This window comes from Cydia pomonella, chromosome 14 (genome assembly GCF_033807575.1).
Source record: "Cydia pomonella isolate Wapato2018A chromosome 14, ilCydPomo1, whole genome shotgun sequence".
In the NCBI taxonomy this organism is placed as follows: Eukaryota; Metazoa; Arthropoda; class Insecta; order Lepidoptera; family Tortricidae; genus Cydia; species Cydia pomonella.
The window spans coordinates 20,825,672-20,852,335 of NC_084716.1; the positions used below are offsets into that span (position 1 = coordinate 20,825,672).

The 26,664-nt window shown below is 38.0% G+C and overlaps 4 protein-coding genes and 1 non-coding gene across 15 annotated transcripts in view; 3 read left to right on the forward strand and 2 right to left on the reverse strand.

Annotated features, from left to right (window-relative positions):
* LOC133525177 (SWI/SNF-related matrix-associated actin-dependent regulator of chromatin subfamily E member 1) overlaps positions 1-1,510 on the forward strand; it is a 25,840-nt gene extending 24,330 nt beyond the window's left edge. For all 11 annotated transcript variants that reach the window (XM_061861443.1, XM_061861439.1, XM_061861445.1 and 8 more), the window contains one exon: positions 92-1,510. In XM_061861443.1, the coding sequence (XP_061717427.1) occupies positions 92-126 (35 nt within the window). In that variant the 3' untranslated portion in view covers positions 127-1,510. The remainder of the gene's footprint in view (positions 1-91) is intronic.
* LOC133525179 (RNA-binding protein 41-like) lies at positions 658-4,363 on the reverse strand. The gene is made up of 5 exons (XM_061861451.1): positions 4,148-4,363; positions 3,797-4,075; positions 3,084-3,660; positions 2,076-2,223; positions 658-1,482 (listed from the first exon to the last, which is right to left on the reverse strand). Exons 1-5 carry the CDS (start codon positions 4,150-4,152, stop codon positions 1,373-1,375), a joined length of 1,119 nt encoding a protein of 372 aa, XP_061717435.1. The 5' UTR covers positions 4,153-4,363; the 3' UTR covers positions 658-1,372.
* Positions 4,364-4,720: 357 nt separating this feature from the next.
* Positions 4,721-9,734, reverse strand: LOC133525178 (protein arginine methyltransferase NDUFAF7 homolog, mitochondrial). Its single transcript, XM_061861450.1, has 6 exons — positions 9,174-9,734; positions 8,485-8,625; positions 8,078-8,197; positions 6,750-7,010; positions 5,755-5,946; positions 4,721-4,980 (listed from the first exon to the last, which is right to left on the reverse strand). The coding sequence occupies exons 1-6, from the start codon at positions 9,609-9,611 to the stop codon at positions 4,792-4,794; spliced, it is 1,341 nt and encodes a 446-aa protein (XP_061717434.1). The 5' UTR covers positions 9,612-9,734; the 3' UTR covers positions 4,721-4,791.
* Positions 9,735-9,802: 68 nt separating this feature from the next.
* LOC133525176 (RNA-binding protein 28) lies at positions 9,803-26,496 on the forward strand. The gene is made up of 11 exons (XM_061861438.1): positions 9,803-10,507; positions 10,725-10,856; positions 11,728-11,985; positions 12,901-13,068; positions 14,129-14,321; positions 15,929-16,106; positions 18,735-18,894; positions 20,749-20,854; positions 22,895-23,059; positions 24,241-24,340; positions 25,919-26,496. The coding sequence occupies exons 1-11, from the start codon at positions 10,243-10,245 to the stop codon at positions 26,465-26,467; spliced, it is 2,274 nt and encodes a 757-aa protein (XP_061717422.1). The 5' UTR covers positions 9,803-10,242; the 3' UTR covers positions 26,468-26,496.
* LOC133525364 (U4 spliceosomal RNA) lies at positions 17,577-17,715 on the forward strand. Its single transcript, XR_009800565.1, has one exon. It is a non-coding gene; the product is annotated as a U4 spliceosomal RNA (small nuclear RNA).
* Positions 26,497-26,664: the final 168 nt, after the last annotated feature.

Sequence of the window (26,664 nt, forward strand, 5' to 3'; positions counted from 1 at the left end):
CTCTCACCCGCTTTCAAATGGTGTCTAACAATTTCACACTTACCTTGACTTATCCAAAATATCATAATATAACGTTGTCTCTCTCCCACAGCCGAGGAGCCGCCTGCGAAGAAAGAGGCCGAATGATTGTCACCCAAACGCGTCGTCAAGAGACGGCGCAAGTCCTCCTCGAAGGACGCCCAGTGAATAGACACTTAGTGCATTCAATGGTTTACTTCTAAGAACTATAAGTGCTACTCCAAAGCACCGTTACGTTAATGTTAGAATGTCTGCATTGTTCTCAGGTGTATGGTTTTGCTATCGGGTATTTTTTTGGCTACGGAGACTAGATTTAACAGTTTCATTATTGATTAGAATTTTTCATCTTAAAATTGCGTTGAGTGATTCTGTTTACTGGAAAACAATATTTTGAGAAGGTTAACTGTGTCAAATGTAAACACAATTTAATGTAGTATAGGTATCGGCTACTAAAATATGACCATTTCTATTAATGTTATGATATTGTAGGAATAGTAATGGTAATAGGTTGACATCGTTGAAGTAACGCGCTCTGTTTGCAAGTTGTAATTCGTGCTTAAATTATGTACTTTAGGAATATGTCGACATTTGTATTTTGCAAAATCAACTTTATCAAAATTATGGGTTATAAAAAGACTATTGGAGAGTGCTTAGAAATGTAATTCTTATATACAAAATATGATAATTTTATCTTGATTTAGAGTAAGTAATAAATAAAATTAAATCAGGAATTCACGGGATATTGTATCCCCCACGTGAATCCCTGACTTAAACATCAATACTTTAAAGTAAGTTAGACATTTTGTAATGTATTTATCGACGATTTGTATAATAAACAATAGTAGCGTATAAAAAGGTGTTTAAAGTTGTAAATGGTTAATCACTTGTTATTTTTGTAGGACATGATCGTGCACAAGAAATCATTAGTAATTAAGGGTTGGAAAGTATGTGAAACTTGACCTCCTATATGCTAGTATTGTTTATCAATCTACTTTTAAAATCACACTTTTTAAAGGTTAATCTTTAACCTTTCTCGATTTTCACTGACCAAGCTTTATGCACACGTTTAAGTCTAAAGAATTTAACCTACCATGAATTAGTTCAAATTCATAAAAAGTAAATGTAAATTTTCTGCCAAATATGAACATTGGACCAATAATACTCATGGTATTGTTAGTCCAAACTCTTTACTGACGTAGCAAGGACTTTCCCACTTTTTTTCCCTGCCAATTCAATGGAGAAGTTGGCTTAGACGAATCTAACAAAATGTAAGTACACAACACGAAAGTGCACCTAATTTCACAATAACGTTCGGTTGATAAGAAGTGTGTTTGTAAAAGTAGTTGTATCCGGTTTATCTGTCGTCCACCCGGTTGCTGCTGCGGCCGAACTGCGCGATGACGGGCCGCCCGCTCAGGATGGTGCCGTTCACTTCCTGCATCGCCTGTATCGCCACGTCTTCATCTGGATACAATAAATAGTTTGTAATAACTATAGCTTATTTTATTTCGATACTCTCCTCCTTAGTACTCCCAGGCTATTTTACAATAAGTAAGAGATGGATACTGGGGTAAAGTAACCTCTTATGTTATAAATTGTATACCAAATGTTAACGGTTATCCGTTTAGCCATCTTACCGGGCATCGACTAAAGGCTGTGGCGCCATCGCTCGAAACGATGTCGCCATACCTTTGGCCTTTGATCTATTAGATGGCGCCACTTTTTGATGTTTAATCAATTTAACACATATCAATGAAAGAATAAGGATCAAATTTAAATGGCGTTCTAAAAGTATTAATCATGTGTCGATAGATGGCAATAAGTTTACTGCGGCTAAAAAGTTTTCTTCAACAATCCACCTCTATTTCAAATTATCTTTAGCGTGAAGGAAACAAACCTCCAAATCTGGCTTGAAGGACTCTCATCCAGGCCATAATTGTTAAAAAAAAAAACCTCCAAATAAATGTGTTTCCACACGTTTGGGAAAATTAAATAAACATTCACGGGTATTTGAACAACTATCGTGGTTTGCAAAGAGCACCATAGAATAAACTCACTTTGAAACGCCACAAACGCCTGTCCCCTCATCCGTCCGGTCATCAATCGAATGTCGACGGGCCCGCCGTTGTCCAGCACGAACTGGTTGAACAGGAGAGACAGCTGCTCTTGCGTCACTGCTGGGGCGATATTCTTCAGGTAGAGTACCTGCAGATTTCAAGCGTTTAAAAGTGACAGTTGTTTGAGGGCATGGCATGCCTGCTAGTAAAATGGACAAGGCAGCCTATAGACGCTCGGAACTCTGGCAGTCACAATATGTTGCCAATTTTTGCTAAATATACAAGGACCCAATTGACATGGTAGTTTTGCATAAGTAGACTAAGTGCAGAGTAAGAGACTACATCTTTCAGTACACTACACCTCTAGTATTAATAATACTTTAATTTGAATTTATATTTTCAGTTAAATGTATTTTATAATAGTTGATGTGTAAAAGTGCCCTTGTATTTGTTTGATAAATTTTGAAGTAGAAAAAAATATTGTCATAAATCACTTGATGAAGTTTCATGTAACTTTTTTGAGATAATTTAACTGAAAAGGGTTTATAGACTTGATAGGAAGCTTATCCTAGTCTATTCAATTAGGACCTTAAATTGTAAACAAATAAAATCATGCCAGTTTTATGAGCCAATTATATAAATCCATAGTTATTAGGCAAAATGCCTTTCAAAATGTTCAGTCTTTGTTCATTATAACGATATTAAGGTGTTTATACTAATTAGGCGGGTCCACACAGAGTGAGCGAGCGAGCACGTACGTGCGAGGCAATTTCCTCACGCACAATACGGCCAGTGTAGACGTGCCTCGGCTGAGGCGGCGCGCGCGTTTTCCTCGCCCGAGCAAGCTGTCTCGGCCGAGGCATGTCTATACTGGCCGTATTGTGCGTGAGGAAATTGCCTCGCGCGTATGCTCGCTCTGTGACCCGGCTAATGTCATGAAAATTAAAGTTTTAGTAAAATTCTACAGTAACGTTAGATTTCACATCTTTGTTATAGTCATTTTCTCACCTTAGAAGGTATCCCTGGCTCATAATCTTTAAACCTCTCAATCTTCTTAATATCATCAACACACATTTTAGTTCCCTCCAACAAATGCTCCTCTACGGCATTGACAGGCACCACAATATCCACTGCCTGATACTCATCGGGCCTCTCCTCTTGCCGCACAGGCTCTAGCCGCATGATCTTGTTGTCTTTAACAGTATACATAGTCTGTTTCTTAGGTCCAATTATTTGATTGCTTTTTGAAGTTTCCGGTTTGACTCGGTTTGGGACTTCTGCAACATCCCACAAGCTGCCTGGCTTTGGAGGCTTGGACACATTAGGTACAGTACCAACTCCTATACTTTGCAAAAGCACTCTTTCTTTCTTACGTTCCAGTCGCCGTAAGATTTTCCGACGCTTAGTAATAGGGATTATATTGTCATCTTTCAAATGGCCAAATAGATTATCCTCTATATCTTTTATTTCATGCATAGGATGGCCTTCTGGGTAGAATTTTATTGGTTTCTTATGTATTCTTTGTAAAATATCGCCTGTTTCCTGTTGTTTTGAGGTGCTTGGTTGGTTATCACACTGATCTGAACTGAAAAAAAAAAAAAAAATTAAAATTAAAACAGGTTAGACAATGCTGTCTCATAATACAGCTCTAGTTAGAACAAGTTATTTATACATAAAAGGTCTAATTCTAATAAGCACCAAATAAAATACAATAAACATACCTTCCTGCTTTATTCTGATAATCATTTATTTTGTTATTTATCGCCTCTAATTGGCTATTCAAAACACCGGATTCTATCTTCTGCCGCTGATCTAGAAGCCCTGCTACATCATCTTGATACAGTTTTATTTCCTCATTCGTTAAACCCACTTTCTTTAGCCATTCCAAATGGTGCACTGTTTCTTCAGCCTTTTTGAACTCATCCAACGTAGACACTCCATATTTTGTAAATGGTAAAACATCAGAGGTCTTTTCGAACTCTTTTGGTAACGGTTCAGAACTGAAATTAAAGTATAATATTTACTTTTATGTTGATGTTTGGTTTTCTGTTAATAGCGATGACAACACTTACCACATCTTCCGGGATTTCGCCTGCTTCGTTATGTTAATCCTTCGCTGATCCCACACAGGAACTAAGCGCAACTGATAATTACAAACTTGAGCAATCCATTAACACTATACATAATTCTTCAATATAGAATTTAATTTTTATTCAATATTCCATTCCAATTCGATTTGAGATGGATTTGTTTGAGGCGTGACATCTTGTCTAAAGTGTTGCCAGATATATAAACTACGCGATGCGTTCCGTTACTCGTATTTTCCTAGATTTTCTTGCATAGGGCGCATAAGGAACATTTGAGTAATAATAAAGAATAGAATACTCACTGTAGGCAGTGTAGGAGAATAATCAAGTGGGTACCACTTGGCTAAGAATATTAAAACACTCTAACAACCTAGTTTAATAAAATCTATTAAAATTGGTGCCTAAATACGCAGATTCCTATTTAATCTGCTATTGCAACAGAGTGGAAGAATCCCAACAAAGAGTGATACTGCAATGTATAGAAACTGTTGGTTTATTATTTAAAGCTGCTTGACGTCCCTTATTATAATTTATAAGCATGTACTGAAACGCTAAAACTAGAACTAACTGATTTAATGACTACAGCAAAAAACAGGTACACATAAAATAACAACAATGTTCAACTCTTTCTATTTTGTATCCTTTTCTAAGTTTGAAAATCCGATCGGCGGGTATTTTTCCAAGATGGCAGCCATCGCCGAAGGGTAGAAGGCCATGAATTTGAATCTCTCGCCCATCTTCTCTGGATCTATCAGCATTTCGTAAGCTGACTTCAACGTCTCTTTTTGTTCGTCAGATTTGGCATGATCTATTAGGACCTGAAAAACAAGATTAGGTAATTATAAAAAATCTTCTCTATGTCGCACGAATATGCCAGAGCGATAGAAAGGAAAAACGACGAACGAACGAAGTGGTTCTAGCGATTAAGACAGTTAATAGCCCAGGGTGAGGTCCATAGCCCAAAACCTCTTGTACAATCAGAGGAGGCCTGTGCCCAACAATTACTTATAAATTAAATTAAATATCATTTATTTTCAGGCAACTAAGGCCCATATATACATAGATTACAATCTAACATACAATAAAAAAATCTTAAAATCTAAAAATCATTTTGGCGACGCAGTTTTCTGTTTAACCACCGGATCCGGTGCGGGATTCGGCAGATTCCCACGAAACCGCCGAAATATCACACCCTTCGGCCAGAAGTCCGCGCTCGCGATGGTTTCCAGCAGCGGCCGCGGGACGCGCACCACGAACGAGCTGAAGTGCACGTAATGACGATCGCAGCTGGAATACTTTCAGCTCGTAATAGATCTTCTTGCGGACATATTCCACCACATCTTCGGCCGTGGCGGAAAGTCCATAAGTAACAAAGCCGACGACGAGAGCGTAGTTCTCTTCTCCAGGCGTGGCGGATGCTACACGGAGCTGAAGTCCACCTGTCAGTGACACATACCTTTAACCGTGCCTCAGTCGGAGTCTGCCGTAAGAACTCTCTCTCTCTCTCTGTGTAACCAGCCCCACGACGAGACCGTAGTTCTCCCTCTCCAACACGGAGCTGAAACAAGTCTACATTTGTGAATAATACGTACCTTTAGTCTTGCCTCAGCTTGTGTCCGCTTTAAGAACTCTCTCTGCGTAACCGGGCCGACGACGAGAGCATAGTTCTCGTCTCCAGGAGTCATGGAGGCGGCGACGCGGAGCTGAGAGAAATCTACGTCAGCGGTGAGGTCACTGGCACCGGGGTTCTCGAGGGGGTTCACTACTTTGTGCTTGTGGAATGCCTGGAAGAAACGTGAACTTTTTACAACCAGAGTTACTTATTTATTATACCTGCTGTCAAAAAAAAACATGTATTTTTCTTTTACTTTACACCTCTTTTACTATAATATACCTGGTACAGTACAGTCACAATACAATAGTATGGGCATTGGGCAATCACGTCGTGTATACATATTTTTGGCACCTTGTCCGTGACGATATTTAATACCTTGACTGTACCAGTCACGCAAGGATGATAAAAATTGTGGGGCCCGTAAAAGCCAAGATAAAAAGGAAACAATGTCGACAATGCTCCATTTTCTACAAGCTTTTATGTCCCGTTGTCTGTCTATCGGTCTGTAATCATATTTTGCAAGTTAGATTTGATCCACTTCCCGGTTTCCGATAGAAATGAAAATTTGCACACATATGTAAGTCAGTGTAATGCAATATTATAGTACCATCGATCTGATTTTATGATGGCGACACGAGTTGGCCATTGGAACTCTGTGATAAAGCAACGCAACCTTTGTTTGATGCTTTTAACCCTTTACCAGGCTGACAGGCTGATCGAATGTCAGTCTTACTCATCGAAAGTAGAACACATGTTTGAAGAGCCGCATGTGGGAAATATATATCCCTTAGCCTGGTAAAGGGTTAAAATTGTCTCGATGAGTATTAGTTGCCTGTGGAAAGAAAAGTATACAGGCAGCGATAAAAGCTTGTATCAAATTTTTTTTTTTTGCCATAAACTTATTTTAGGGCAGGTAGAAAATAACATATACACTGAAATCATTGCCGTCATCCCCATTGAGTTGGAACTTACCCTGAAAGTATCCCCCTTCTCCCCCGAATGGCCGTAGTCCGCGACGAGCGCCAGCCCGCCGTGCGCGTCCACCCGCCGCGCCAGCTGCCTCGCGATGCCCAGCCCTCTCGCACTCACTTCCAGCTCTGTCCGGTCCCCGCCATCTAGCGGAGCCCGGATGAGGTTGTTAACGTTGTTAGTCTCTTTGGCTGATATTCTGTAGTACAGTTTTCCGTTTTCGTCGATGTCTATTAGGAGTTCGCGCCAGCCTTCTTCTGTTTTCTGAAGAACAGGACGGTATTAAGACAAATAAATAATAAATAAATATTATAGGACATTATTACACAAATTGACTAAGTCCCACAGTAAGCCCAATAAGGCTTGTGTTGAGGGTACTTAGACAACGACATATATAATATATAAATATTTATAAATATTTAAATACATAAAAAATACCCATGACTCAGGAACAAATATCCATGCTCATCACACGAATAAATGACCTTACCAGGATTTGAACCCGGGACCTTCGGCTTCATAGGCAGGGTCACTACCCACTAGGCCAGACCGGTCGTCAAAGACAAGCATTGATAAATTAAAACCTTTATGATTGGCCACGCTGTTCAGCATTGTTAGTGCTTCAAAATAGAGAACTAGGCTCTCCGAAACATGTCGCACAATGGCAGAAGTGACTAAAATTAGTTTGAAATTGAAGCTTGATTTCTGCAGATAATTATGCAGATCAAGGTCAATTTAAATAGGAAGTAATTGACCGAGCGTTAGCGGAGGTCCCCGTTTCCGCTTGGGCAAAAATGCTTTCGTATGTCCGGATGTTCTCATCTGATTGCATTTTTCAACTTATTCTCGTGTAATTTTTTGAGCATGTTCAGTAGTTAGATAGATTTTTCTGTCGTTTCGTTTTTTGGAAATAGTTCAAAATAGCGGAAATTGGCATAAAGGACTTAAGCGCCCATAGGGTCTATGGCACCTTTGCGAGCTTACTGCGATAACCTCAACAAATAATTCTTATTTTTTAAGCTTATCACGAGGTCCACACATAGCCACTAGTTTATATTTTTACTTAGCTTACTTTACTTTATTTCTCCGCAGTTCTGATCTATACAAAAATGTACCTAGTGGGTATGAAACAGTACCTGGTGGTACATCGAGTTCACAAATATGTATACATCTCTTCACCTTAATCCATTGTAATAAGGTGAAAAAATGTGTAGATATTATTATGAACTCGACTGTACAACAAAGAAATTACCACACATTATACCAACAAACACAATAAATCAAGACATTTAATTAGGAGTAAACAATACACATATCAGAATAAGACTTACTTCAAACTTGTGAATGGGCAGCACATCAAAAAACTCATGAGCAATGTACCAAGAAAAGTTGCAAGGTACTTTCTTCAGGTCATTGTACCAGTACACCTTTATCCCACTGGTAGATTCACCCTGTATGAAATTAATTTAGTGTTTAAGAAAAAAATATCAGCAGGCAAAAAATAAATCTTTATACTTTGTTATATTTTTTTTAAGATTGAAAATCAATTACATAAAACCTATACAAAGCAAATTTTGGGACGAAGTTCCTTATCACACGGTATGGACTTCTCGGATGGGGGCTAGACGAAAACAAGTGTCAGAGTTTTCCGTCACGAGTTTCTGTGCCATCTTTTTCAGAACTTTGTTGTTACAAAAAACATTTTTTCCTCCAATACATTTGAATAACACATCTATACCTCACAATAGTGTGGCGAGTCCACCTCACAGCCCTTATATGAGGCACAGAGGCGGTGAGCCTGAACTGTCTGCATGGTGTCTGAAATCTCCACCAGGTGGATGCTAAGGTCTTTCGGCTTGTATCCTAGACGGTGCAACACCTGAAATTGAAATTCCATACAAAATTTTGTTATTGAATGTTGAAACATATCTGTAGGAATTTATGAAGTACTCTTTACTTTTAAAATTGAAGTTTGAGTTTTTCTTAACTTTAAAAAACAATGCAAGTTAACAGTTCCTTCAGACTTACAAGATATAGTTATTTGTGTCCCAAGGGAGGAAAAGTAATAAATTGCGTGCCGCGTGTGAAATTGGCAAACACGTGGGATGGAATGTCCTACGTTTCCTCCCGTGGTGCGCATACTATTTTTCTGCTTGACAGAGGCGGAAAGCGGCAACCTCTTTTAGTGCAGTGGGAGCAAAGTTGACGCTTTCCGCCCGGAGGGCAGAAAAAGATTTTTTTTATTTTGTTTCATAAATGTTAATTTAGTTAATATAAAATTGCAGTTACCAAACTTGAATTTAAAATAATTAATTGATGCTACATTATGGATCTGTACACATCAGCGTCAGGTTGATAATCGTAGAATTTTTATGACACGTCATACAAAAGTGTGACTATGTATACAAAAATAGAAAACAATGTTACCCTCAAAACATCACTCATGAGTGTACCCTTCCCAGGGCCGAGCTCCACGATTTGCAGCGGCTTCCCCGGGCCCATGCCCATCTTCTGCGTCTCCGCGTAAAACCAGATCGCAACAATCTCGCCGAAAAGCTGACTGATCTCCGGCGATGTTATAAAATCCCCACTCTCCCCTATCGTTTCTTTCTTCATGTAATAACCTTCAGTAGGATTCGTGATCACTATATTCATGTATTCTGCCACTGATAAAGGGCCTTTTAAGCGTATTTTTTCCTTAATTATCTCTAATAGCTTAGGCGCTGTGCCGGGAGCAGGCATTTTTAACGTGCTTGGATCTGGACGTTTTACAGTTTTGTATGTGCCTGCATGCCTGCAGGGAGCGCATGCTATGCTAGGTCTTATTAGTTTATTACATATCCTGAACAAGCTTCGTGTGTTCATCGTTTCGAAACAGGACTATTTTGCAAGTTATTTTTATATTTTTTACCCGCTGACAGTGACATTGATTGCTTTTTTATTATTATTTTTTCTGGCAAATCAAAAATCTTTGAAAACACAGCCAAAGCATGTTTTAATTGTGTACTCAGCATTTAAGTACTTCTTTTTATTTGATACGATTCAAGGATGATAATGGGTAAAAAACTTATAATATTAGCATGGTACTCTCAGTTGACTCTCAATCACTTCTCCAGTGCCTCGTATGATTAAACAAACAAGAAAATGTAACGGAACGTACACGTGAACGCATTTTGAATATGTCTTTGTTTTGAACGCACTTTTTTTTCTTGCTGTCAGTGCCAATGTCATTTTTAGTAATTTTAGGATTTTTAGGTGACATCTTGCTTTGCTGTATTGCATTGCCTGCAACGTTAAGCGTATTTTTAAATCGATATTTTGTACAGTTATTGCAATTCAAACGTTATCTAACTGCAGTAAAGTAATATAAATAATAATTAAGTGTTATAAAAATAACATTGCTGAAAGAGAACAACAAAGTTAAAGCGCATTACCCTTAAAAACTTATTAGTTAGGTTATGTTTTGATTTCGCACACGTGAATTTAAATTTAAAAAATGTCTGAAGAAGACAGTAACGTTAACTCCAATACCAAGTACAAGGACGGTGTCAATAGAAACGCCAGGCTGATCGTCCGAAACATATCGTTTAAAGCTACGGAGGAATCTCTGAAGGAACACTTTGCGTCTTATGGAACTGTTGAAGAGGTGAAACTGTTGAAAAAACCCGATGGCAAGCTGGTGGGTTGCGGCTTCGTGCACTTTACACATGTACCTCAAGCTAATAAAGCTATAGCAGCCACAAATAAGAAGCCTTTTCTTGGTAAGTTTACTTGTCACTTTAAAATAAGGTTGACTGTTTATTTAATCGCCCCTATTACTTCTAAGCGCTGGTAAACTTGACTTACCTCATAACACAACGTCAACCTATTTCTAGGGCTTGAAATGTGATACTATATTGTGGATATCATGTTTTATATTATTTTTGTGCTGACATTGGTTTCGTTTCATTCTATGAGTTGTCAATGTTTTTCTTCTAGGTCGACCGATCTTCGTTTCGTGGGCTGTTTCAAAAGACAAATACACAGAACAGAGACAGGACACTGAGAAAGGGCCCAAGAAGAGATTGAACAGTGGAGCATCAGCAGATGACAGTAAGGATGATATCCAAGGTATGTAAAACTAGGTTGGATTTATTAGCAACCATGGGCATCTTTGTATAGAGCTTGGGGCAAAAACCAACAGTGTTGAGAGTTAAGTCATTCAATAGGTATTTTTACCTACTTCATTTCATTCTATTGGCACCAAGCAGAATTCCATTGCAGAACTGAGATATTGGCGTTTTAGTCAAAAGTTAATATCATAACCAGTCATTGTTCTTATTACCTGGGCAAATGAGTTCACATACTTTGTTGGTTTTTGGACCATTTTGATGCATAATAGTCAATTATTAGTTAAAAAGTAAATTAAGGTATGTAATCCTTACATTTGTATTCAAAACATATTCTAAAGAAGATACACTTTCCAGATTTATTTCCATACAGCCATTAACCCACCTGTTGCTATCTCTATTGCACACGCATAATTAACAACATTATTTAAAAAAAAAAATAATTTAATTAAAGTGGGTTATTAATTAATAAAAGTTAATTTCAGTTTAATTCTAAGGCTTGTAATGTTTTGTAGCATTGCCTGTAAACATTTTTAGGGTTCCGTATCCAAAGGGTCAAATGGGATATTACTGAGACTCCGCTGTCTGTCTGTCACCAGGCTGTATCTCAAGAACTGTGATAGTTAGCCAGTTGAAATTTCTACAGATTATGTATTTCTGTTGCCGCTATAACAACAAATACTAAAAAATAGAACAAAATAAATGTTTCTTTCCAATCTCGAGGTTCTCATCCAATCACCGAAGATAAGCAACGGTCAGTACTTGGATGGGTGACCGAACCCTTCCTAAGCGAGTCTGACTCGCATCTGGCCGATTTTTCAATGTGGTGTTAAATAAAAAAATTCTATGTCTATGTCTATTACTGCTTACAGAAATAAAACCTGAAGACTCAAAACCAAAGAAGAATGAACCAAGAATAAACCGCAATGCCCGCCTCATCATCAGGAATGTCTCTTTTAAGGCCACCGAAGAGTCGCTCCGGGAGCACTTTGAGCCCTATGGCACTATTCATGAGGTCAAACTGCTAAAGAAACCGGACGGGAAGCTGGTGGGTTGTGCGTTTGTGCATTTCAAGAATGTACCAATGGCTAAGAAGGCTCTGTTGAATACTAACATGAAGCCCTACTTAGGTAAGTGCTGTGAAGTTATGACTCCTAAATATTGACAAAAGCGATGTGCATTTTGCAAATTATTTTCAGAAACACCTGCCTAGAAAAAGCCTTGGTGTAAGGCCCGAGTGGACGCTCAAAGGGAGCGGGCTCACAAGAGATTTGAGCAGCGTGCACTAAGGCCGCTCTTATACGCTTGCATTTGTTTAACATGTACGCCGCACGCCCCGCCCCGCTGCACGCCCAACTCATGCGTCCACTTAGGCCTTACGCTAGCCCAGACAATTTACTTATCTCCAAAATGTATACTCTATTGTTTGTTAAGGAAACTAATTCTTTCCCTTATAGGGAAAAACTGTACAGTTCTTTTTTTGGTTTTTTTAACCCTTTGAACGCTTTGTCATAAGCACAAACATCACTCAAACGCCAAGATCCCGGGCGCGAGGCAGCTAATGTAAACCTTACCCGTAACACCTATAGTTGTCCTTGGCGCTTTGGGCACGAATACTAACAACGCCTTTAGGTGTTCTTGGCGTTCAAAAGGTTAAGCTAATTATGTGCCTTATTCAGCTCAAATTACCGTATTTCTACAAAACCTCATAATTTTGTAAAATGTGTAGCAGTAAGGGGTTGAGATCCCTTCCACCTTTCCCTAATCTCAACCAACTAACCAGTGTATTGAAGGGTTAAAACATCGTCAAAATTTGAGACGTAAGTAATGTTCGATTTAACTACTTCATCCTTGGGCATTTAACAACTGGAGACTGTACATAACACCTCAAATGTACGTAAACGTTTCGTACAAATAGCCATGTCAGATAAACGTCAGTCCATACAATACCTATGACCATTGAGCGAGGTTTTCGACAGAGGGGTAAGCTCTTATACTCGGTTGTTAAATCGGCAACCACTACAAAATCCGTTATAACCTTTCAGGTCGGCCGATCTCCGTGGATTGGGCGGTAGCGAAGAACAAGTACATGCAGTTCGTGGTGAACAAGCAGATCGAGATGGAAGATGAAGTCAAGAAGGAGGAGTCGGACAGTGATGACGACAAGCCACCCATCAACATCTCCAATGATGAACTGAAGAAGGAGATCAAAAGTTAGTACATATTTGATAGACTGCATGGGTCTTTGGTGTCTATTGACCTTATCTTAAGAGTCCACAGCAAGCTCGTCCGAATTTCACCTTCCCATACAAAAGGAGTTTCATTCTCATTTTAAAACTAGTGTTGGATTGTAATGAAACTTTGCACATACAATGACATGAGTTATATCAGTGCCTGTAATTTTAAGCTAGTCGTTTTAAAATGAGAGCGTAGATTGCTGCGGATTCTTAAGGTCTGACCATACACTCCAATAATTTCGGAAGTCATTCGGTATTACGCAAAACTCTGCGTAGAGAGCGCCACTAGCACATACTAAGGGCCTGCCGCGAAACACAAAAATCTGTTAACTGCCTCTCTATCACTTGCATATTCAAGCGATAGAGAATTAAATAGAAATAAACGTAATTTCGCGTTTCGTAAACAAACCGCCTTGATGCATCAATGTCATGGTTAAAACTTCTCAAAAAACTGTTTCAGGCATAGTATGTATATCTCTATGGTTTAGATGTAGTGTAGGGACGTCCGGCCGGAAGCAGGCGGGCTGTCGATCACGTGTGGCGTTCATCGGCCCAATACTACTCTATGGTTCACAATATGTGATAATGCTGCACTCTGGCGGCAGAACTTACAGTAACACCCCCTATTATATAAATACATCCCTTTAAAGTTTAAGGGAATAATGAGCTCAAATTGTAACCATCATAAAATAGTACATTACGATACAAGTGCGAAAAATAGGAAATTGGAAACGAGTGGCGATATATTAAAACACGACCGAAGGGAGTGTTTTAAATCGACACGAGTTGCGAATTACCTATTCGCACATGTATCGTTCAACGTTTTACAGTACATATAATGGCCCTTTAAATGTTCGTCACCACAGTAACGTAATATGCTAATTTTCGCACTAGTGCGGTAAAGTAGCACCATATGTACTGTAAATTAAATTAAAAACACATCTTTATATTGCAAAAATTTCTTTGAATGTATTTGATTTTTACGCGTCTAAAATAATCAATGCATCTGTATTATATTTTATTTCCCCCTTTCCAGGTGAATCTGATAATGATTCCTCTGAATCTGACGATGAAAAGGATTCAGAAGCAGATGATGACAGTGATGTAAAAGATGATGATTATGAGCAGGAGGAGGAGGAGGAGGAGGAGGAGGCTGAAGATGATGAGCATGCCGATGATGACGAGATGGATAATCAGAGTGAAACTAGTACTATAGCTGAAAGGAAACGGTAAGTTACTGAACTTGGGGAAAATCAATCATAAATTCAAACATTTTGAATATGTTTTTGTAATTTGAATTATTTTAAAACTATTGGATCTGTCAGCTGCAGACTGTTAAAGCGTTAAGCTTAGAAAATGTAAAAGAGAAAAATACTTATGGCAATTTCTGCATTTTGAAAAATGTCCAAAAACTGGATCGGCAAAAAATCACAGAATCTTGTCACAAAATGTCACGACAATCGGTTAAGAATTGCGACCTGTAGAGGACATCTGGACATTACGAAAGAAAAATAAATGTCTGAGTTTAAATGGAGGTTTCCATGTTGCGCTGACGTTTCGGAAAATTAATAAAAACTCATTACGGGAGGTGGATTTTCAGGTTAAGACACGAGTCCTTTGAGTCCTCTGCTTTGAAACTCGACTCAGTTTTTCAGACTGAATATTAAGTCTAAACTCGAGTTATTTTCAACTTTTTAGAGACTCGAGTCTTTTGTAGGGATTTGAGTCCTTTTCAGAGAACTCTCAATTATTTGTTTTTAAATAATATTCATGGATTAGGCACACAAATAATACATTAACGCATAATTTCTTTATTTTTATTTAGGTTAAACCTATGAAATTGTTGAAGGAGTGTTTATTCGGAGGATTGAGTCCTTTTGAGTTCTCTTAAAAAGTCTCAATAAATGACTCGCCTCGGGACTTAAAAGACTCGGAAGTCTTAAGCGCCGAGTTTCGTAAAAACGAGTCGAGCTCATCAAATTCAGACTCAAAAGATTCGAGTTCCTGCCAAATCTATTTTGAGTGACGTTACAAAATGTGTTGTCATACTAACTTCATAGTAAGAAACTGTTTTGACGTGTCATGTTCTCTGAAATTATAGTAAAGCCCGACCAGAAATATATGATTATTGTCAAGAGGGCGCTGTTTTTCTCATGTATAATTTAGTTCCAATGAAATTCCGCAATATGGCGCGTGATCATATATTACTGGTCAGGCTTTAGTAGGTTAGCGTGGTATGGGCATGTAATGAGGAGGGATGAATGTTGATGGACGTAGAGCGGATGGTAGACCCAAAAAACGATGGATGGATTGTGAAAAAGGATATGAGAAAGAAAGGAGTGAGTGCTCAGGTGACGAAAGATAGAGGAGAATTGAAGAGGAAAATGTATTGTGCCGACTCCATATAACGTGGGATAGGGACTCCCTCTGGTCGCATAACAATTTTTGTCATATTTTTAATTGTCATAACACTATGCATAAAATACTAAGTCTAAAAAATATAAAAAAACTTTAGTCATAATAATTATTCCTGAGCGTAACTGGGTTTTTGTCATAAATGAGTAATGTTAATTTTTATAGTCTAATTTAATTCTCATAAAATTTTAAATTAGGTTCGGTAGGTATGCACAAAAAATATATGACAACTGCTGTGTATGTCATCGATTATTATGGCTAAAAACATGACTTTTCATATGTATGCACAATGATGATTATAACACAAGTTGTTATGCGTATCAAAGATATGACTTATACTTGTATGCAACCTAATATGGACCCCGTGGGATAAGGGCAGGAAGATGTTCTCTGATTATCATAGTCTCTAAAACATTTTCAGAATAAAACTGAACGACGCCGAGGACGGTCGCACGGTGTTCGTAACAAACATTCCGTTCAGCGTCCACAACGACCAGCTCCGAGCGTTCGCCGAGAACACAGGACCCGTGCAGTACGCTCTAGTCTGCGTGGACAAGTTGACCGAGCATTCTAAAGGGTCTGGCTTCGTCAAGTTCGAGGTAATTTATACCTTATCATCTATGAAATAAAGCCTAGTTAATACGAGCATTCGAGAACACGGGACCCGTGCAATATGCCCTCGTGTGTGGGGACAAGTTGACGGAACATTTGAAAGGCTCTGGAGATCTAGCACATGATTGGTGCGACAGTATCTCGCGGCGAGATTGCCTACAGTCTTTTTCTAACTATGTTAATTAAAGAGGGACGGGTAGTCTATGTCGCTGCGAGATACTGTCGCGCCAATCATGTGCTAGCCCGGCTGGGTTTGTCAAGTTTGAGGTAATTTACACCTTACTACCTATAAAATACAATCTATATAGTTAATACAACTACGAGTGTGCGTCGACAAGTTGACCGAGCATTCGAAAGGGTCTGGCTTCGTCAAATTTGAGATAATTTGATCTTACTACTTAAACGTATATACCTACTGTTAACTACTGATAACTATTCAACGGCACAACACTATTTTCCGAAGTATGCGCACATCACTAGCGCATTGAAAGGCGGCCATCTTGGATTGACGCCGGGTAGATTGATAGCGTTGTTTGGATTTGATGATGCGTTTTATAAATAATTCCATCGGAGCTCAATGTTTCTTGTAAGTTATTACTTTTTAAAAAACTAGTAAAAAGCACATGGTTAGAGCACAGAACGGACCTTTGAATGGCGCCACCGCAAAATATCTCGTGCAATAATGTCAAATCCCGGTTTAAAATTTCATCACATCATAAAATGACTCCTAATCAAGTAATCACTGTCGAGCACAAACGCTTTATAAGCGATTTATAAGCGCTTAGACGGACACTAAAGCTCTAAAGAAGGTTGTTTCTGTGTGCCCCTGATGTAAAATATCTACCAAAAACTCTAGTTTCAACAAAAAACAACAGTGGCATTTGCAATGCTAAACAGCTATCTATTCCAGATACTTATGGATTAACTTTGTCAAACGTTAGTTTGGAAAAACTTATTATAATTAAAAATGCCTGAAAAAATTAAATACTTATATTATAGCATATTTGCAAAGATGTCGGTGAAAAAAAAAGTGTACTTTCAGAGTCTGGCCAAGCTGATTTGGCAGTGATTATGATAGCCCAGCCTGTGCAAGTGCTAAGTAAACTTCATAATTTCAACGAATTTTAACGCTTAAAATAACATTTGCACAGTCGGTGCTATCAAAATCGCTGCCAAAATAGTTTGGTCGGAGCACGAACATTTTAACCTAACTGATCTTAGAAGCAAAGCTGGTATGCACCATAATACATACATTTCCGGAAATGTATTAAAATTGCTAAAATAATGCTTTATATATTATTATGTGCCATTTTACAAGTGATGCACTCACGATGTCATTTTTGTGTATGTAAATTAGTTACAACATTTGCCGCTAGATGGCGCTGGCGACGAGATAGATCACACTATCGTTAGTTCGTCATAGTTTCATGACCCGCCCTCCATAGTGTTCGAACACTAACTTTGCGCAGAGGCAATATCGTAACCAATGAGGTTAATCCGAGGTGCGATTATTGCTAGTTGAAAACTTTACCAATACCCCGCCGTGTGGACGTGAAATACCGTCCGCTATGGCAATTTTTGAATGGCCGTGAAGGTCTAAAATACTATTGAAAAAATTGCACTGATTGATACCTTCCATTATATTTCCATCACACTTTCTCGAAAAAGATCTTATTTCATGCAGGTGTTGTACTGAAGGACAAAGGCGGCAAAGGCCTATTTTGTTCCCGGGGGAATTAAGGAGTGTGAAAAAGGAGTTTTGCTTTTTTTAAATTATGTCACTTATTCGTATAAAATGAGTTTACTTTTAAAATACTGACGTTTGTAATTTGATGTTTTTGTTTATGTTTAAAATGATGTAATTTGATTAATTTAACAGCCGCTTAAAATATTTTACATAATTTTCAATCGTGGCTGAATGCCGAATAAACATCAAACATTTATTCAGCAAATAGGCCACAGGGGCACTTTTACATGTCCATTTTTACAAACAATAAAATTACAAATATGGAATCGATTAAATAATAAATACTTTATTAGAGATGTATACTGTCTCTAAATGTCAAATTACACAAAAAAATAAAACCAACAAATACTAAAATGCTTTAGAGATGTATAAGTCTCTAAGTGTCAGAGATAAAATATAATAAAAGATATTAAACTATCCTTAGAGATGTAGAGGGTCTCCAAGGCTTGAATAGGTCTATGCCTTCGATTCCTGTCAACAAATGACAATATGGCGGACGAATGTTTGATATGTCACTGTATTTAAGAATTATTTCGCTTAAAAATTAGTTTTCTTCACAAGTGTGATGAAAAACATTATGTGTGACTCCGGGGGTAAGAATATTGCAAACTCGGGTCTTTCCCTCGTGTCCAATATTTCACTTACCCCTCTCTCGTTGCACAATGTACTATTAGATAGGTAGATAGATAGATACATTCTTTATTCATACTCTGTGATATTGCTATATCATTTCACCGCATAGCTGGGTCCCTTAGACTGGCCTACGCTGTAGAGGAGCAATTATATGCAGGGCGTCACTCAAAAACTTAGAGTTACTGTACGAATTGTTCCTTGATTATTGTATCTTTATAAAAAAATATTTTTGTAGAAAGAAGAGGACGCAAAAACTTTTCTCGCTCTCTCAGCAAACGACCTTCGCTTGGAGGGGCAAGTGCTGCAGCCCCGGCCGGCGCTCAAGAGGGAGAGCTTACAGAAGGCCTCCAAGCAGCCCAAGGACAACCGCAACCTTTATTTGGTTAAAGAGGGAGGTACGTGCCATTATTTAATTGTTTTTTATACTAAATTAATATATTCATGTCAGTACAAAAAACAATTATAACTTGAGGCTAGCTTAAACCTAGTGTCATTTAGGTTTAATTTAACTTGCCCTGCCTTTTTAGTGTGGGCAAAACTTGGAAGTTAAATTTGACCCACTTCCAGATTGAGCTGGAATTTATGCATACATATTGTCAATTGCAGACTCTAACAAAAACCTTAAAAGTTATAGTGGGTTCTTTTCGTTATTTTTCTAATTTTACGCCTTAACTCACGTGTTTTTAGTCACTCGCGCAACATGTTTCGGAAAGCCTGTGTTCCCCGTAAAATTAACTTAATGTTACTATGTTTCACGACAGTTTAAATTCGATTACCTAATTTTGGCCCCCGTGACCAACGTTACGAGTATACACGAGACGGGAGCAGGTAGGAATGATTCATACGAATGCACCTATAGGGAGTATTACTGCAATGTTCTGCCGCCAGAGTGCACCACTAGCACCTTTCATAAACCATAGAGTAACTTATATATACTGTGCCTTAAACTGTTTTATGACAAGATTTCACAGTATGTAGTGTGGAATTAAGAGGAGTGGCATCTCTTATGGTAGAACTGTTGCAAAAGTGTCCAGCTGTCAGCTATAAATAATAGTTCCAAATCTCTCCAGAGTAGCGCTAGAGTAGCTAAGAACCTAGGCGTTATTGACGGAGTGAATTGCGCTGTCTACGATTTGATTTTTTTGTTCAAGTACTCTAGGTATTATAGCGCTACCTATTTAAAGTTTTTTGATGACACTTTTTGGTACATGGAGATTTCGTTCCTTATCTCCAGCTTCCGTATTTCACAGATAATAAAATATGACATTGATGCATCAAGGTGGTTTGTTTACAAAATGCCTACCGGGAAACGCGAAAATCTAAATTTAGCTATCTGCCTCTTCATCGCTCGAATATGCAAGAGTGATAGAGAGGTTAGATAACGAAATTTCGATTTTCTTGTTTCGTGGTAGACCCTCCGATTGTGATGGATTGTGGTAGTGACGCCCCCTACGTAGAGTTTCGCGTCATATTCCCTATTCCCATCTGTACCCGGCGGGGACCATTGACTACTTGACAGTTTTTTGTAAATAATGTCAATCGATCTTGATTTTCCTGAGGATCAAATGTCTATATAGGACTCATAGCATTTAATCAACACAAAGGTCAGAAATGAGAGTTAAAGTCTAAAGCTCGCACTCGACGATTGAAACGCCTCCAACAAAATGATAATGTAATGTGACGTCACATTACCATTAGTCTGTCCTAAATGTATGGAAATTCTAGACAATTGCTATTTTGACCCTGAAATATTGCGTTTATGTGTATAGTTATCATACAATTTATTTTTCAATAACATTTAAGGAATCGAATGGTATAATTTTCTTTTTTATATTTGAAAGTTAAAATTTGCCTTATATCTTTTTATAATCTCAATATGTCTTAAAATTCCACTTTTTTATAATGAATGGCTCATTTTCTATCCATTTAGCTAAATTTTGCTATAGTAATCAACATGTGTCAAGTACCCAATTAGGAATACACCTTTATTTTCTGGTAATGGCGAAAAACTAGATGGCGCTATACGGCACCATGCGTTACTCATACTCATTTATTGATAATATTCTTAAAGTATTGCATGTCAACAACAGAAAATACATTTAAATCATTGGAAGTAGTAAAAATAAAAAATATCTATATATGTTTAGAATTAAAATTGCAATAAAATCGTTATGTCCAATAAATTAAAATGTACAACAACAACATTACGGTAACTGAATGTGAAATGCAACTTTTGTCTGTATTTCCAGTGATCGTTGCGGGCACGAAGGCAGCAGTGGGCGTGTCCGCGTCCGACATGTCCAAGCGACTCGCGCTGGAGCGCAGCAAGACGCAGATGCTTAAGAACCTGAACAGGTAAACGCATTTACTTACCGTCTTATTCATAAACGTGTGTCGCGAACGTATTGCGAACCGGCTAATATTCGCCAACGCCATGGAGTAGATGGCGCTAGTAGTCACGTTTAAGTTATATAACCGCTTCTAGGTTATTGGGATTTTTTTGGCTGAAGTTCAGAGGGTAGATGAGAACGACAGTAGGAAAAAGCAGGTTGTGTGCGAACAAATCTACGGGGAGTGATATTTGCTTTTAGATCAAGTCAAGGACGTTCTTATGGTGTTATTAGAAGAATGATGTGTCTCTTGTAGATTGTGACCAACGTTATCAGTACTCAGAATGAAAGGTGATCCAGTGAGGCTAATATATGAATTTAAGGATATATATATATATATATATATATATATATATATATACTTTGTGTGAGAAATGGGGTCGCTATAAGGGGAGGTTTGGATGCGACTATTAAGCTCAAGAAACCAGGTGCATAATCATGTGAAACTCATGTTATGTGTAGGTAATAAAGTCGGACACCAGCACAACTCATAATGTCATCTCACTAACGTCCAGGCCTCGTATAGGTATGTAGTACATTTACATATCGCTTTCCAGTATCCGTAAAAGCATTAGCTCATTCGATAGGTTAATATGTATGGTGAGCTTGACGACAACGTGTACTAAAGTTACAATGCCGCTGATCATCGTTTGTCCCTTTCCATCATACCAATACGTCGGGAAGGGACAAACGATGCTCAGCGGCATCGTAACTTTAGTACACGTTTATGAATAAAGGGGTCATAGTTTCTCATTGTCACAAACGTAGCAACTACTAGCGCCATCTGTTGAAAAAAAGTATTCAACTCACGCGCCGAGGGAAAGCATCTTGGTCAAAAAGATTTGTTTAAAATGTTGATGTTATTCTTCTCTATATTGTTATTAGTTGTGTTAGTCTCTAAAAAAATCGTGCCTTGATTTTGACAGCTGGAATAGATGACGCTGTACTACGCCATATGTTTTTAGGCCACTGGATTGTCATGCGTCCGGCATTAGTTCGGTCCGATCGCTTTACTGTTATTTTAGCTCCCGTTTCGCGTGTAGTGTACGGTCACGACTGAAAATATCGATACTAAAACGTGGCTGTACTAAAATGTACTAAGAGCAGAATCATTAGGGAATAGTTCGGTTTAGTACAGCGGAGGGAATAGCGTCTTTTTACTCAAGCCTAGTTAATTGGTTAGGTTAGGAGAGGTAACTCTTGAGAGCTAAATTTGACCTATTCCCCGATATCCGATTGAGTCGGGTGATTAATGGAATGTAATGTTACCGTCGAGCTGACTTGATGATGGAGACAGGAGGTGGCCATAAGAACTCTATGATGGAACAAGGCAACCTAATTGTGTTTGGGGTTTTTAGAATAGTCTCGTTGAGTGTTAGTTTCCTGCGGTAAGGAAAGTACAGTTAGTGATAATGAAAATATTTATTTTACACACCACGTATCCATATTTTTGTCTACAAGACTATATTAGTAGCTAACAAAGAAAAACAATACTATAAAACGTTAATGTTAGTATAACATATAATGCTCATTGAATCGGACATACATTGACATCCAGTGAGCTATAAGAAGGCTGTCGACCCTTTCCGCAACCACCTTTTTTTTTTGAATTGTGTGTTTTTAGGTTTTGTAATTTAAAGTGCGTTTTTTTTTTCGATTTTTCCGTTTTTATCGGAAAAATATAGATACTAAATGACATTGGTTTTTTTCCCGAATAAAACTTAACAAATACGGGATTTTTTGTTTTTTTTTTCTAATAATAATAATTCAGCTTATATACGTCCCACTGCTACACAGACCTCTCATGCGTGAGAGAGCTCGGGCTATAGTCCCCACGCTAGCCGAATGTGGATCGGGGACTTCACATACAGCTTTGAATTTCTTCGCAGATGCATGCAGGTTTCCTCACGATGTTTTCCTTCACCGAAAAGTTTTTTCAACTGATCCTTTTGTAATAATATATTATGGTCCTACAACACAGAATGAAACCTCAAATGTATTCCAGATTCGTATCCCGCTACCGTCTAGTGGTGTCCAACCTGCCACCTGACATGGACGACGGGCGCCTGCGCCGCGCGTGCGCGGCGGCGGCGGGCGCGCGCGCCGTCGTCACGGAGTGCCGCGTCATGCGCGACCTGCGCGCGCCGGTGGGCGCCGACGGGAAGCATCCGTGAGTTTGTTTTTATTTATAGTACATTTTGGATACGAGGGAATTAAAGACCCGAGTTTGCAATATTCTTACCCCCGGAGTTCACACAATGTTTTTCATTACACTTGCGAAGAAAAAACTACATTTTAAGCGAAATAATTCTTAAATACGGTGACATATCGAACATTCGTCCGCCATTTAGTAATTTCTTGACGGGTTAGGCATCGAAGGCACAGACCTACTCGGCATTTAGCCAAAAATATTTAAAAAGTCTGTTTAAATAAACCAAATAAAATAATTGTAACATAAAATAAAATATTAAATTATAAACGTCAGTATTTTAAAACTAAAACTAAATCTCTTGTATGAATAAGTGACACAATTTAAAAATAAAGCTATAACTCTCTAGGGAGTTATAGCTTTTTTTTCACAATCCATAACTCCCGCGGGAACAAAACAAACCTTTGTCCTTCAGTACACCTGCATGTAAACAGACCTTTTTCGAACAAGTATGATGAAAAGCTTATTCATTCACCCCCTTATTCATAAACGTGTACTAAAGTTACGATGCCGCTGATCATCGTTTGTCCCTTTCCATCATACCAATGCGTCGGGAAGGGACAAACGATGATCAGCGGCATCGTAACTTTAGTACACGTTTATGAATAAGGGGGTTAGTGTTTTACGTAATTTTACATTTCAAATGTGTTGTTAGTTTGTTAGTGATTTAATAAACAAAATCTTAATATTTATTTATGTATATATTAGTTAGTTAGCTACTTTTTTTTAGTACACTGATCCCGTTAGGGTAAAAGCCGTGAGTGTGTTAACTGCTATGTGCGTGAAGGTGAAACTACTACAGACGACGTAGAAAAATAGTACGGGAAATTCTTCGTCATGGTCAAACTCAAATTGAAAAAATTCAAACCAGTATTGTCATGTTTTAGCGGACGGAAAATTACTACTGTATTTTTTCCTTTTTAAAATATGTATCCACTAAGAAAAAAGCAAACAGCCGATTAATATAGCCGCGGGCCGCGTCTACACGACCCGGTCAGCGTCATTTCAAGCTATAGGATAGAGTCGTGTAAGATCGGGCGAATACTGCTTAATAAAATCAAAGACTATATAACTTTTATATTTTTTAAGCACGAATAACTAATATTAATGAATTATGACACATTATGTTTGTGTGTCCACAGCTCGAAGGGCTACGGGTTCGTGATGTTCACGCGGCACGAGGACGCGCTCGCCTGCCTGCGCAAACTGAACAACAACCCCGACATATTCGACAGGAATAACGTTCGTATGCTTACCTGCTTTACATGTCCACTAGCGACATCTGTTGTCTGACGTTGGAAAACAATACTACAACTAAATCAACAAGATCAAAATAATGGAGGAGTTAGACTCAGCTGCAGAAATTCACTCTAAGCATAATTTATTTTAATTATATTCGCTGTTGAAATTAGTAGTGATAATAACTATAAATATCGATTTTATGACAAAAATGCCTTACATCATTTTAGAAAAGGATTTATACGTGTCTGGACTATAAGGAAATATGGCGATGTATAAAAATGACTACTTTTAAAACATAAATATGTCCGATTATTAGAAAGACAATATATCAAAACGTTCAAGTCTAGTCAAGTCGAAATATAAAAATGACTATTATCAAAGTATAAAAATGTCTACAATCATAGTATTATATCATCTATCGATCATGTTCGTATACATCGTCATATTCTATTTTAGTCTATTGTCGCAACATATTTATATTTCGTCTAATATACACATGGACATTTTTATACTTTGTCAAAATTATACAGCGACGAAATTATTCCAGTGGACATTTGTATACATCGCCATATTTCATTATAGTCCATACACGCATAAATCTAGAAAAGACCTGATACCTACTTTTAAACTGCTGGACTGATTTTTATCAAACATATCTAAGAACCACCGCAAGAAAAGTCGCTTTCACGAAACTGCATCTAAATTGGTCCATCTGTTTGAGAGCTACAAACAGACAGACAGACATTGTTATAGCGTCAAACATATAACACTCCTCTTTTTGCCTCGGGTTTCAAAAAGCGTCGTGGAACGCTGTATCAACATAATCAAGATCACAGGGATTACACTAAAACAACAGATGGCGCTAAACACTAACCCCTTATTGATAAAATTTCACAAGCCTCAATTAGTTAATTAATATTTTATCCTTATCTTACAAACAATTACGTCAAAATGAAAGATAAAGACAACGATTCATAGCTAATTAGGCTTGTATTGCGTTATGAATAACGCCATAATACAATAATCATTGTCGTGCGCCATCTATTGTAAGCGTATGGGAACAACTCACTCTAGTACAGTCGAGTTCACAGACATCTTTACAGTCCAACTTTCCAATAATATCTTAACACGCCTCTAAAACACAATGAGGTCGTGTGGATATACATAGGTCACTAGATAAGTTTTGCAAAAGACAAATATGAGACAAAGAGATATTTCCATAGACAATGATTGGCTGGAAAACATTTACTTTCTTTTTAAATTTACTTATTAAAAAGTCTTAACTTCGTATGAAATGAAAATGTAGCATAAAATATGCGTAAAACCCACTTAGCCCACGCCGACGTTTTCAAAGTTTAAATCAATTTTTTAATAAGTCAATTTAAAAATAAAGTAAATGTTTTCCGGCCAAACATTGTCTATGGAAATATAGTTTAAAAAAATACATGCGATAGGCCACCTCATTGTTTCATATTTGTCTATTGCAAAATTTGCAAAACTTATCTAGTTACCTACGTATTTTCTGAACTTGTTTATTATTTATTTTATAATGATATTTACTATGTTTTATTTTTTCAGAGACCAATAGTATCATTCTCAATCGAGGACCGAACCGCCCTGAACGCCAGAAAGAAGAGGCTCGAGAAATCCATCGCCAACAACCCTCTAGCCAACAAGGAAGACCAAAACAAAAGGAAAAACAGGAAACGGAAACACCCGTCACAACCTGACGAGAGCTATATGAAGAAAGGAAGATTCGAGAAAAAACCTGGCAAAAATCTAGATAGCCAAGATCCCAAACAAAATGGTTTTAACAAACGGGGGAAACAGATAAATCAAAATGAACCGGGGAAGTTCGTTAGGAAACCAAGAGATGATGAAGAAATAGAGTACTCAGGTTTAACAGCGAAAGAAGGCACACAGCATAAAATGAGGAGTTTCCATAAACTAAAAACCCAAGCGGACATCCATAGACAACAGGTCAAGATGGAGAAGAAGAAGGGAGGGAAGGCTTGGAAGTTAAAGATGGCGGCGAAAGAGAGGGTCAAACAGCCGAAACAGAAGATAAATAAGAACCCGAATAAGAAGAGGAGGCGGCCTAATAGGAACGCTAATAATATTAGATGAACTGTGTTAATAAATTATGTTATGTATTATGCGTTTATTTTATTGGCAATGGCAACATCTATGTCAAGTAATAGGGACCGTGCGCGTTGGAGGGTCTGCCATCTTTTGGCCTGAATCGGAACAATAAACATGTAAAGTTACACGTCACGTGTTTTGTTGTGCATGGTAGGTTCTGACATCTCGTGGCATACATTGGA